This window comes from Lissotriton vulgaris, chromosome 7 (genome assembly GCF_964263255.1).
Source record: "Lissotriton vulgaris chromosome 7, aLisVul1.2, whole genome shotgun sequence".
In the NCBI taxonomy this organism is placed as follows: Eukaryota; Metazoa; Chordata; class Amphibia; order Caudata; family Salamandridae; genus Lissotriton; species Lissotriton vulgaris.
This window is the reverse complement of record NC_141695.1, coordinates 1485941493-1485954151: the sequence shown is the minus strand read 5'-3', so window position 1 is coordinate 1485954151 and position 12659 is coordinate 1485941493. Positions and strand designations below refer to the sequence as shown.

Genomic DNA, 12659 nt, shown 5'->3' with positions numbered 1-12659 from the left:
TACAACCAAACAAGATTCAACAATACCTAGGGGCTACTATAGACACAGAAAAAGCCAAAGTATAACCCAATCCAATCAGGATCCAAACAATGATCACGTTGATCCAACAATTTCAACCACAACACTCACTAACAGCTCGAGTGTTCATGCAGCTGTTAGGGATGATGTCCCCCTGCATACTGCTTATACCATATGCCAGACTACAAATGCGTCCACTGCAAGAGTGTCTAGCGACACAGTGGAATCAGGCTCAAGGTCAGATTACAGATCTGGTGCTGGTAGACGACCGCACACATCGCTCTCTGAAGTGGTGGAACACAACAAACATTTCCAAGGGACGGTCGATCTGGCTCCTGAGGTCATAAAATTTGGATACTTAGATTTACCTCCAAACTGTATGGAAATCATTAAGCAAGCAAGACGTCCTACCACCAGAGCATGCTATGCAGCAAAGTGGAAAAGGTTTGCTGTATACTGTAACAGTAACAACATCAACCCTCCGGACGCATCCACTAAACAGATTATTTGCTATTTACTACACTTGCAGCAATGTAACCTTGCCTACACCTCTATTAGAGTACATCTTGCCGCTATAGTGGCATACCTACAAAACAGACAACATCTTACCCTGTTTAAAGTACCAGCAATAAAAGCTTTCATGGAAGGCCTCAAGAGTCATTTCACCAAGACTACCGCCTTCCCCAGTCTGGAATCTCAACATAGTACTTACCAGACTAATGGGACCACCTTTCAAACCTATGCATAGGTGTGAAATACAATTCCTCACATGGAAGGTGGCCTTTCTTATAGCTATTACTTCACTCAGAAGAGTAAGTGAATTGCAAGCATTTACAATACAAGAACCATTTCTGCAGTTGCACCAAAATAAAGTGGCTCTTAGAACAAACCCAAAATTCTTGCCTAAAGTAATTTCAGCATTCCACATCAATCAGCCAGTGGAACTACCAGTCTTCTTTCCAAAACCACAGACGGTAGCAGAAAGGGCCCTACATACATTAGGTGTCAGAAGGGCGATATTGTACTACATAGAAAGAACACAAACTTTCAGAAAAACAAAACAACTATTTGTAGCGTTTTCTCCTACACATAAGGGCAATTTTATCTCTCAAGCAGGCATTGCCAGGTGGATTGTAAAATGTATACAAATATGCTACTTAAAAGCATTAACTGTTCCTCCTAGAGCTCACTCTACACGTAAACTAGGAGCATCTATGGCATTCTTAAGAAAAATTCCCCATGATGACATATGAAAAGCAGCTACCTGGGTTACACCGCATACCTTCACAAAACACTACTGTGTAGATGTGCAGGCAACACAACAGGCTAGAGTGGGACAAGCTGTACTAAAGACTTTATTTCAGACTGTTGCAACAGACACTGGTGACCACCGCTAGGGAGATAACTGCTGTATAGTCTATTCATAATGTACCATCTGCAACCCATATGGCTCGAACGGAATATGCTACTTACCAGTATGCATCTGTTCTTGGCATAGAGGGCTGCAGAGTGGTACATGCCCTCCCAGCCTCCCCGGAAACCTGTGTCTGTTCCAACACTATCTTATTTAGATACACTTACATGGGCATTTCTATCTGTATTCTATCATACTACTCCATCTAACCCTACTATGGCAAAACAATCTAAGGATGGAGCCGATGCCCATGTGCACTAGCACCCAAAGGAGGAGTCACCAGTCTCGTGACGACAAAAGACTTCTCCAAGAGAAAAACAAGTGCAATCATCCGAACCCAACACCAGATGGCGATCTATTCATAATGTACCACTCTGCAGCCCTCTATGCCAAGAACAGATGCATACTGGTAAGTAGCATATTCCCTTCTTAGCATGAGCCTCTGCTTTCGATTAGGCTGACGCTTTGGGAGGACCTCCTGTCTCTTCGACAGGCCCCTGGTCCTTCATCGAGATCTCGGTTACTTTCATCTACATGTGTGGAGATTGAGGGGTGGTAATTGACTGTGTTTGACCAGCTCTTTGCGGTGGTTGATGTTATCCTCGCTGCCAGACACCATTTCCACAAAATCTATGTTGGGCATTAGGACGAATCTGGAACCCGGTGTGGTACCAGGGGGCACTGACCCCTTACAAGCGAAGGTATTAGGTGTTCTTTTGTTGGTTCTGTCTTAAGCTTAGCAAGGCCTTGCAGTGGGGCCTTTGCAAGGTTATTTGTTGGCCCTGTTGGCCTTTTTATATTTGCCAAACCAACTTTTCCAGTTTAAATCACAAGTTGGAATTTATTAAGAGTATGACACACATGTTCCCTCACAAACTGTTTGTGATGCCCAATGGGACCTTAACTTGGTACTGACATTTCTTATGTGTACTCCGTTCGCACACATTGCATAACTGCTTTTTGCGTCTCTTGACGTCTTCCTTATTGTGAATTACATCAGCTAATCACATGAGCAAACTGCAGGCACTTCCAGTGCAAGCACCCTATACCACTTTTTGATATTGGTGTTGAGGACTGGGTGGTCTCTTTACTTAAGGTTTTAACTCCCTTCTCCATTTGGCAGTCGATCATTCTACCAGCACTCTTTGCTCCCTCGTACTCATCTTTGCTCACTCTTTAACCCTCAAAGAGGAGGAGAGCCTCTATCAGTCCGACCCCAAAAGGGACATAAGTGGAGTTAGAAACAGGAGCAAGTCCAGTCCTGAGTCATTCAGTTGGAAGATTAACGTATTTGAAATATTTTTGAGTTCAGTTCTCCAAATAATATGATCTCTGTAGTTATTGCAATATTCCCAACTCTGTTTCAGCCACTTTTGTGAAGGTGGATTCGAATCAAACAGATGATTTCAGAAATGGAAGCAGTCTAATTTTTTTCTGTGTTTGTGTTTAGTACCAAAAGACTTCAGCTTGGTATTCTTTGATCTACAATAGTACAACACTATTACAGGATTTTAAGAGGTCAGTTGCATAGTCTGTTAGCGGGATACATGTTATGGTTGTCCAACTTTTGTCCCAAAGTCTGTTCATGACTTTTGCCGAACTTACTTATTGTCAATTATTTTCTGTTTGTGATTTGGAAAAATGTCATTTTAATTCAGAAATTTGCATTTTACAGCCTCAAAAGCACACTTTTTCTTTTAAACAAAGTTTATTCTTTTTCTCCAGTTACAGTAGAGGTGGAAAAGATGTAAAAAATGTATTTTCACCATAACATAACCATACACATATGCAGTATGATAACAGTGCCCGAGAAAAGACATAACATTACGCATTCATGTAATACAAACATGGTCCCACCTACGTGGGTATTCCGTTGAGCAGTTGTCTTTTTAACGGACCATTTCTTCATGTTGTGTTGTGTGGCAATGGGCTGTAGGTAGCAAGGACCCCCTGATGAGGATAGATATCCTGGGACAGGGTAAACAATATGTGAGAAATAACAATCCCAGGCATACACTGAGGAAAATACACAATAGATTCAACAAACAAACTAGCTCAGTTAGAAAAAATATTCATATTTTAATTTGATAAAAAGGGATAATAAAAATTAAGTACATTAATCACAATTGATAAAAATAATGATACATATGTATTCACAAAACAGATAAAGTGGTCAAATGGCATCCAGTCAACGCGTTTCGACATATACAATATGTCTTCATCAGGACTTTAACCATCAACAAGCTCTGTAAAACATAATTATAACATAGTATTACTGTTATTGTAAAGCTAACATCACATGATTACAACTGAACTAGTTTAGAGTTTGTTACTACATTCTATTGGTAAAAAGTACAATCTTCCTTCCAAGCTAATGATATACCGCTCTAATAAGACAACTAAACAGTTAAAATACCTATACATATAAGTTGGTCTCTGAAGCAGCACATAACTTGATTAGCAAATACTCCATAGTTTGTAGGAACAAGACATGTCTTGCCAATAGAATGTAGTAACAAACTCTAAACTAGTTCAGTTGCCTAGGGCCCAGTGTAAGCACACTTATCAAGTACAAATCAAGGCTAGATAACTGAAGTTCACATATACGTAAATTGATTAGCAAAAATGGAGTCCCCGAGTTTAACGTCTATAACTACAGAATATCTAATGCTTTGAAAGTTCCAACAGTTAATCCCAGCTCATTCCAATAGGCTCCTTCCGTTGGCCTCTTTTCTCCTCCCTGCGGATCGCCACACTCTCTGCCAGATCCCACCTTTCTACTTTATCTTTCCAACTGAGTATTGTGGGGGACCTTGGAAATTTCCACCTCCTAGTTGTAGGATAGTAGGGTCTGCTTCTTATGGTTACCCCCACTTTTTGCTGGGATTCTCTGGTTTTTCGAATTTAGTCTGGCTGTGTCCCTGCTAATCAGGCCCACAGCCTAGCTGTTCTCTCTCTAAATTGATACCATGTACTTTAGGTACATACCAGATTGGTTACTGGGTAACCCTTGTGAGCCCCTGTATAGTGTACCCTAGGTGCCCAGGGCATAGGTGCACCCTAGGCCTACCAGGAGCTGCAGCATGTATTGTGCCACCCCTGGTTTGCCTTCCAAACTGACACCACAGGTCTGTTCATACAGCCTGGGTAAGGTGGTGTAATCACCCCTTACTTCGATATAGTATACCTATATCTATATAGACACATATACACCTATAAGTCACTCCTATGGCAGACCTCGACAATCCTGGAGGTGGAGTGCTTGGTTTTATGTGAGAGGGGCCCTAGCATGAGCTGAGCCCCTCTGCAGCTTTTGGAACCATCTCCTTATAGCTGTTCTATGATATAGCCATACCATATACTCTTAAGTGCATTATAATCCTCGCGGTTAATGCTAACTTTGGTTTGGCTTTATCAAAACATGTTGTGTAAGGTGTCAAACACTTTGGAATACTACACCCCCACCAGTTCTGGTGATGGGGTAGCATTCCACCCTTCTAGAGGGAGAAGACATGTAGTTACTGGTAAACCTGGAAAAGTTAAACAGAGCCTCAGCATCACAAAATGGATGCTGCTGCCACAGACACGAGACTGCCCTCATGCTGCTGGACGAAACTCCAGCAGGGGAGGCCTGAACAATAGGTTTCCTGTCCAGGGAGGTGCTGGCACCTCTCCAGACAGGGTTTTGTGTATTGGGGCAGGGAGCGCCTCATTCAGTGAATGCTTTCCAGACACTGCCTGGGGCACACTAGGTGCTCCATGCATTTCCCAGTACAAACCGGTTACTGGGGCACCCTGGCCCAGCTCTGGCGCGAAACTGGACAAAGGGAAAGGGGTGTAACCACCCCCTTCTTAGGTCTCCCAATGGGGGGACCTTAAAGGTAGTCCAGCCCCTAAACTTGGTATAAGTATAGGAACCCAGTCCCTAGGACTTTAGATTACCCTGGACGAAACTCTGAAACATATATCCTGGATCTTCGAAATTCCATTTCGACTGGAAGACGGAAGACATCTCCCTTGTGGTCAAGGAGTGACCACCCTGTTCAAACCGGCACCAACAGCAACTTTGCCGGTCTACATTTTCGAGGCTCCGGCCGGATCCCGATGAATCTGCGACACAGGGCACGGACTTCCAGACATCTCTGACCCAGACCTTCGCTCACAGCAAAGCTGAGACCCATGGCGGACACGAGAGACGTCGGACCAGAACTCCTGGACATCCTGCATTTTGCAAGCTGCACTCACTTCACGAGGTATCTTGAAGTTGTGCATTGTGGTGCTTGAAGCCCCAGACCCGAGCACCATTTGCACCGAAGCTCAGAGGCCCCCACTCCACGAGTGTCCCGTGGGCCCCGCTTTTGCATTTCAGCTCGACGCGTCTTCGCGGTTCATAGTCTGTTGGTTAGTGAGCCCCCTGAAGACTTTCTCTTGAATCTAACTTGCTTTCCTGGTTGCTCCAGACTTGCTCCAGCTTCCCTACAAAGGAGAAGCGCCACAGACCTTGCTGGTCTGCACCAAAGCCAATCTCAACATCCTGCTTGGGTTGTGTTTGCCAAGGCTTGTTGGGTCCGATCCGGATACCGACACCGCAGTCAACTTGATCCTGCGTGGGACAGCTCGAATCTAGCTCCTGGTCGTCGTCGACGCCTCCTTGTCCTCGTGACTGAAGAGACAAACTTCACCTTTTCACCTGAAATCCCCCGACATTGGCTGGCAGCTTTCCATCGCCATCCTGGTCACTGGTAAGTGACCCAGACTCTCTCCCTTTTGCTTTCAGGTTCTTCAGATCTTCGATCCACCCTTGGATCCACCCGGACATTTTTCCTCTGGTCGCCTGCAGCCCTTTTTTGCAGCTCTCCATTGAAATAGACGACAAAACCCACACCAAAAGACACCTATGCACCCGGCTTCCGTGGGTGAGGTAACACGAGTACTCTGGTAGTCTCGAGGGTATTGGCCCTCCTAGTGTCTAAGTCTAAAAAGGTTCCATCGTAGTCCATACAGAAGTATCCTTAAATTGTAACTTGTTCGTCTCCCATAGAAAATCAATGGTAACCCGCTGCTGTGTTTAGACACTGCACGCGTCTCCTGTGACAGTCCTACTTCCTAACCTTTGGTTGTTTAGAGTAGCCCCAGCGATTCCACAGGCCCCAAGCCTGCTTCCTAATTCTCACGTGGTTCTTATACCACTATTTTAGTATATGGTTTGTGAGGCCCCTAGGGCAAAACGTATACTGTGCAACTTATCGTATGCTAATTAAGTAACTTGTATTGTACTTTTACCTCTGACCTCATTAACTGCTTCCATGCTCATGACGGAGCCGCTCCGTCATGAGCCTCGCTTGAGCTGTGCTCATGACGGAGCGGTTCCGTCATGGCCCGCTCGGAACGTCTGCGCGGCGCGAATTCCACGCCTGCGCTGGACGTTCCATTGAGCGGGCGGGGCCATGACGGAACCGCTCCGTCATGAGCACAGCTCAACCGAGGCTCATGACGGAGCGGCTCTGTCACGAGCATGCGAGCGCCGCTTGGCCCTCCCTCCCCCTAGCGCTGCGGCGGAATTGCCGCCGCAGCGAAGGGGTTAAGAGTGCAGAGGGGTTGTGTTGAGAATAAATGCATATATATTTGATATATACCTTGTGTGGTGTGCTTTCAATTGGTACTCAAGGGAATATAATTGGTTAAACAACTTGCTTAACTCGCCTACTGAAGTCTTAGCCTGATGACTGCTGGCCATTGCTACCCCTAGGATAGCTTTCTATAAGGTTGACTTTACAGCCATCATCAATAAGGGTTGATTAGACTGGTGCAAGGTGCCCACTAGAACTAGTGGACGTCATACCAGGCTAACTTCTCAGACTAGTGATACCTCGTTTAGCCAGGAGTAAAGCGAAGTCCGCAAACCTGGTTTGTACTTTAAGTTCTTTACGACTTTTGTATAGACCTAGTATACTTGCTTCTTCTTTATGCCATCCCATGTTCCCCACCACCTCCTGTAAGATAGTGAATATTCCCCCCCAATATGATTTCAAGGTAGGACAGTCCCATAGCATATGTAATAAATTAGTGTCTTGCTCGGGGCATCTAGGACAATGTGGTAGGAGAGTAGGGAAAATGGCATGCAGTTGATGGGGGTCAAGTACACTCTTTTTGTGACCATGTATTGAATGAACTTAAAACGGGAGTTACGGGAAGGCCAATAACACACACTTGTTTGTTGATGCAGGAATTAATGGGGCAAAACATGTTAATTCTTTTAGGTGGGACATGTAATAGCACTATCGCCAATAATGGTGAGCATGGTATGCAGTACATACTCGCTTCAAATCAAGAGGGGATTTGGGTAAGCCTTCGAAACATATTGTCTTATTTTGTTCCAGAACCTTCTTTTCCTTGAGACACGATTAAGGACTTCTTGGATCAAGACCCACGAGTACCTAAGTACTCTCTTTGTATTGGCTGTTTGGGTATAGTATTCTCTGCCCCTACTGGAATGCCTCACAGACTATTTTTGCCACTGTAAATTCAATCAGTCGTCACATTTTTGCCATGATATGCTTTTTAATGTCATACATGCGTTCAGAACAGAAACCACTCCTTTTTATTTATAGTTTTGCTCTGTATCAGGCATGTATCCATTGCTTTAGACAGCACGTAAGTGTTGACTGACCCTAACACTGCCCCGTCTCTGTGGTTCTCTTTCAAATCGAGATGGCTATATTGGCATCACAACATCGTATTGGCACGCACTACATGTTTAAATGCAAAGAGCATACCCAGACTAACACTGCGCACAGGCATCATGTGCATAATGCATAATTTGATGTAATCTGCTTTTTCACTCTGTGCATATGTGTTGCTTTCAGCCTACGGTCTGCTGGCACACCCAATCCCCTCAACATCAATCTATGATCCAGCCCTTTCGTCATCTCTATATTCTGCTCAAGTCTCATTGTCTCCGCTTGAGAAAAAAAAAATTAGACCACCATCAGTGTGCAACAAAATATGCCCCAGCTTGTATGCTTCATGTCCCAGAGAGCACCTTGCTTCAATTTACTTTTCTATTATTGCCACCCTGGATAGAAGAGTAATGAGGGTGTTACCCCCTGCTTTCGTTACAAGTGGTCTTGTGCATTTGATCAGCACCTTCATTTCAAAATGGCCACTGGTTTTACAGTATTTATGTACACTTTGTCTGGAAGTCCTTCGGTTTCTTGTCGTGATGTAGGTTGCCCACTCTGCCAAACTTCCTGCCCTCAGTACTTCATTTTCCCACCTACAGGCTAAATCCCACCACATCGTCCATCGGCTTGGCATCCTACAGCCCCAGTATAAACCCCACTTCAGGCATGCCACAACGGCTGTCGAAGTGTCCAGATTCCTCACTTCTGGACTCCTTCAGGACCTCTGGTTCCATCCTGGTTCGCTGACATTAGGCATCATCATGGCACTGAATTTGGAACCGGAGCTGCTGCAACAGTGCAATGTACAGCAGCAGCCGGGTATGGCTATCATAGAACATCTCCTTAACCTTTGAACCCTGCACTCCCCTACTGGGTCAGAGTTTCCAGGATTCCTAATTACATCTCTTGATTGGGGAAAAAACGAATTTCTTTAGTCTACCCTCACCAAGCGTAAGTCACCCGAGGCAGAGAGTATTTTATTTATCCTGTTGTACACTTTGACCCAATATGTGGCCTGCTAATTAATATTCCGGCGTAAAGTAAGATAAGCTTCAGTGCACTCTCTATTGGAAGCCATTGCATTTAGTCTTCCAACAAGTAATGAATCTAGAGTTTTGCATTTGTCATTGTTTTTAAAGTTTGAGCATACATTAAGCATTTCTTCTCTCCTGGTTTTTATTTTAGGTACTGCACAGCCCGATGGTTTACAAGCACAAAGTGAAACCGTTGCACCGAGGTATGACAGGCACAAGACCATTGTAAAAGTTGTATTTAAGCTCATTATACTATAATTATTTAAGCTGATTGTACTAAGTACATATATATCCTAATCTGTGACGCAGTACTTTAGTTCTTGCATTTCTGGTGATCCTTGCTCCTATTTATGACTAGTTTTGTTTGCCAAAAAATGTGTGTTGTGCCTTCAGAACAGTTGGTCCTTCTGCATCCAGTGTCTTCATTTTAAATATATGGAATAAGTATCATTCAGGTGATGTTCTTATCTGTGCTAAATATATATGTATGTGTGTGTATGTGTGTGTGTGTGTGTATTTATGTATGTGTATATATGTATCTATATATGTGTATCTTCACTTCATCAACAACGTCCACGGCTCTCTTTGTCTAGAACTACTGTATTACCAATACTGTTTTTATTAAACGTGTGCACAGTACCTGTTGTTTAAAGGTAGTAGAGTTAATTACCTTATTTTCTACACCAGAAAAAGAGCTTGCTGGCGGAACGTTTTTTACTCTATGCTCCGAATATCAGGCATCAGGAAAACACCTCATGGTCTCAAATTAACAGACGGTGCCCTCGCTCAGGCTGAATGCCAATACTACTATCACCCTCTACAACAACTGTTTCATCCTAATCCAAGCCTCCACTGTCAACCTAGTTAAGATGGTCAATATCTTCCCTTTACTCAAAAACGCGGCCACCGCGAAACCCAATGACCCCTACACACTGCCTACCATTACTCAGGATCTATCCAGTCCTTCCCCCCACCACAACAAGGAGGGCCTCACTCATTCTAAAACATTCTTCGCCCTTAGATGACTGTAAAGCTTCTCTGCCCTCTGTTGTCTTGTCCCAAACCTCTGAACCCCGTCCCAGAAGGAGAGAGACATTTCTGGTTTGCTCTGCGCACAGTTCTCCATCTCCAGTCCGATTACAACTTTTCCTCGAGCTGAGAGGTTCCCTAGTGATCCACTGCCATTGCTCTAAACAAAGGATCCTTCTTCCTTCATCCCTCTCTCCAGGCCACCCAATAGGCCTGAGACCCGCCATATGTCCACCGCGGACCATGATCGTACAAATCCATTCCATTCAATTCTGTTTGGACCATACCTGACTCACAGCTCAATGACCATCCCACCCTCGCTAACTTACCAACCTCGCTATCCAAAGACCATAGAACACTGCGAGTCCCTAACAATCAACTTTCTCCCCCGGAACTACACATCACCACCTCAGAACACCGGGACCTACAGCGAGGCCCCCCTTCACCGCCCAATTTCCTAACACATCCGTTACCCCTTTCCCAGCACTCAGACTAGGTAGAGCGCCTGGATGATATTTTTCTACAGTTGCACCTTCTCACTGTTGAACTACATGACTTGAAAGCCCTCTCAATTGTTCACTTCCCCTTGATCAGCTCCTTCCTCACCTCTGAGACCTTGGGTAGAACCGCTCCTAGGTCTAAAGATCTCAGGGGCCTGCTCCCCCCTCTCCCCCGTCCTGAAAACCATGTCCCTACCAAACGCCCCCTCTCGCCCCAGAAGATTGAAGGCCTACCTGGCATCTCATGATATTAATGACCTTCTCAACTCTTACTCGCCTATGATCAACACCAACTCCAGTCCTCCTGGACAAATACAAACCATCCACTCTAACTTGAGCAGAGAACCCACTCACGATCTTAGCGCCATCAATATTGACAACCTCACAAGAGTTAACTACACCCAGACTCCTCCCCCCCCCCCCCCTAATCTTGTACGACTTAAATGTAGGCTACTCAACCGCAGGTCAGCCAGTAAACAGGCCTCCGATATCTTCGACCTCATCCAACACAATGAGTTAGACATTATCATCCTCACTGAAATTTAGACAAATCCCACCTCCACTCCTATCATAGAACTCCTAGTATCTCCCACCCACAACATAATTTGACTAGACGAAGTTTTGAAGTTGGGTGGTGGCCTAGCCTGTATTCACAGGAACACACTCTGTTTTTCTCTTGGAGTCCTCTACACCTGTGTTTCCCAAACTGTGGTCCGGGGACCCCTAGGGGTCCGTGACACATTCCCAGGGGGTCCTCAGGCAGCAGTTTTAAAAGCACTGCAAAATTCCGAATATAATTAGAGGTTTAGTGATTAATGTTCCTGCTGGAGAGAGATGAGTTTTGTCCAGTGGCAGCGTGGCTTATTTAATGTAGCGCAGAGGGTTAATATGCCTCTTGCAAAGAAAGTGTACCTGCATTTTTAAAAACCAACTGTGTTTTATCTGCAAAGGTCAGTGGGTTACTGCTTTTGTCACAGATATTCTTTAGTTACTGTGCAGTTTATAAGTGACAATCGTGATCTAGCACAGTGACATATAAACTGGTATCAAAAAGATGTTTGCAAACTGCATGGTACAAGATAGTAACTTATTTTTTTTCCAAGTCTTTCATTATCCTGATGCTGCTAAAAAGGTTTATTTGAATGGAAACAAAGTTTCATTGTTAAAGTCAATGCTAAACACTGTATTATGCCTACCAGTATGAATGACATGTGAATCCTACAACTTGTAGTCGCCTTTGCCTTATGTAAAATTTTCTATACACTGGTTTATATGTATGATTCATTGTCTTCTATGGGGCAGATTTACAAGGAAAGTGACTCAGTGAGTGCTGCAAGCCATTTCGCTGCGCCGCACTTAGTCACTTTCAAAGCACAGAGATGCAACATATTTACCACAGTATGTTGCATCTTAGTGCTCTCCCTGCGCTAGTGCACAAACTGCTGCCATGCGCCGGCACAGGCACCCTTGCACCATGGTGCAAGGATGCCTGCGTTGTGGGGAGATTGTTTATGTGCAGATAGGATTCTCTTTCTGCACATAAACAATCACTAGAGGGGATTTCATCTTCCTAAACAACGAGGAGAAATGAATACATTTCTTCTTGTTGCGCCTCCCTACGCCTCCCTTGAGGAGGTGTAGCATTCAGACACATTTCCAGATTCACTATTTCTCGTAAATCTGGAAATGTGTCTGGTTTCATGGGTGTTGTATGGGAACACTCACAGCAAAACCCTCGGAACGCACCTTTCACGCAAAGTGCGGCGTGCAAAGGGGTCATATTTACAAGAACCAGGAAAAATCACGCAGGGTGGCTTTTCCTGACCTTGTAAATATGGGGGACTAAAATGCGCCAGCCGAGCGTCACTTTTTGTGATGCACCGGTTGCGCAAGGGGCTTGTAAATCTGCCCTATATGAGTGTATGTTGTAAAGTGCTCTGACATCCTACAATGGTATGAGAGATGCTATAAAACAAATGAA

At 44.5% G+C, this 12659-nt stretch overlaps 1 protein-coding gene across 4 annotated transcripts in view; it reads left to right on the top strand.

The window, feature by feature from the left end:
- Positions 1–12659, top strand: part of ITCH (itchy E3 ubiquitin protein ligase) — a 1274207-nt gene that overhangs the window by 449021 nt on the left and 812527 nt on the right. For all 4 annotated transcript variants that reach the window (XM_086932290.1, XM_086932292.1, XM_086932291.1 and 1 more), the window contains one exon: positions 9301–9352. In XM_086932290.1, coding sequence (XP_086788416.1) covers positions 9301–9352 — 52 coding nt within the window. The remainder of the gene's footprint in view (positions 1–9300; positions 9353–12659) is intronic.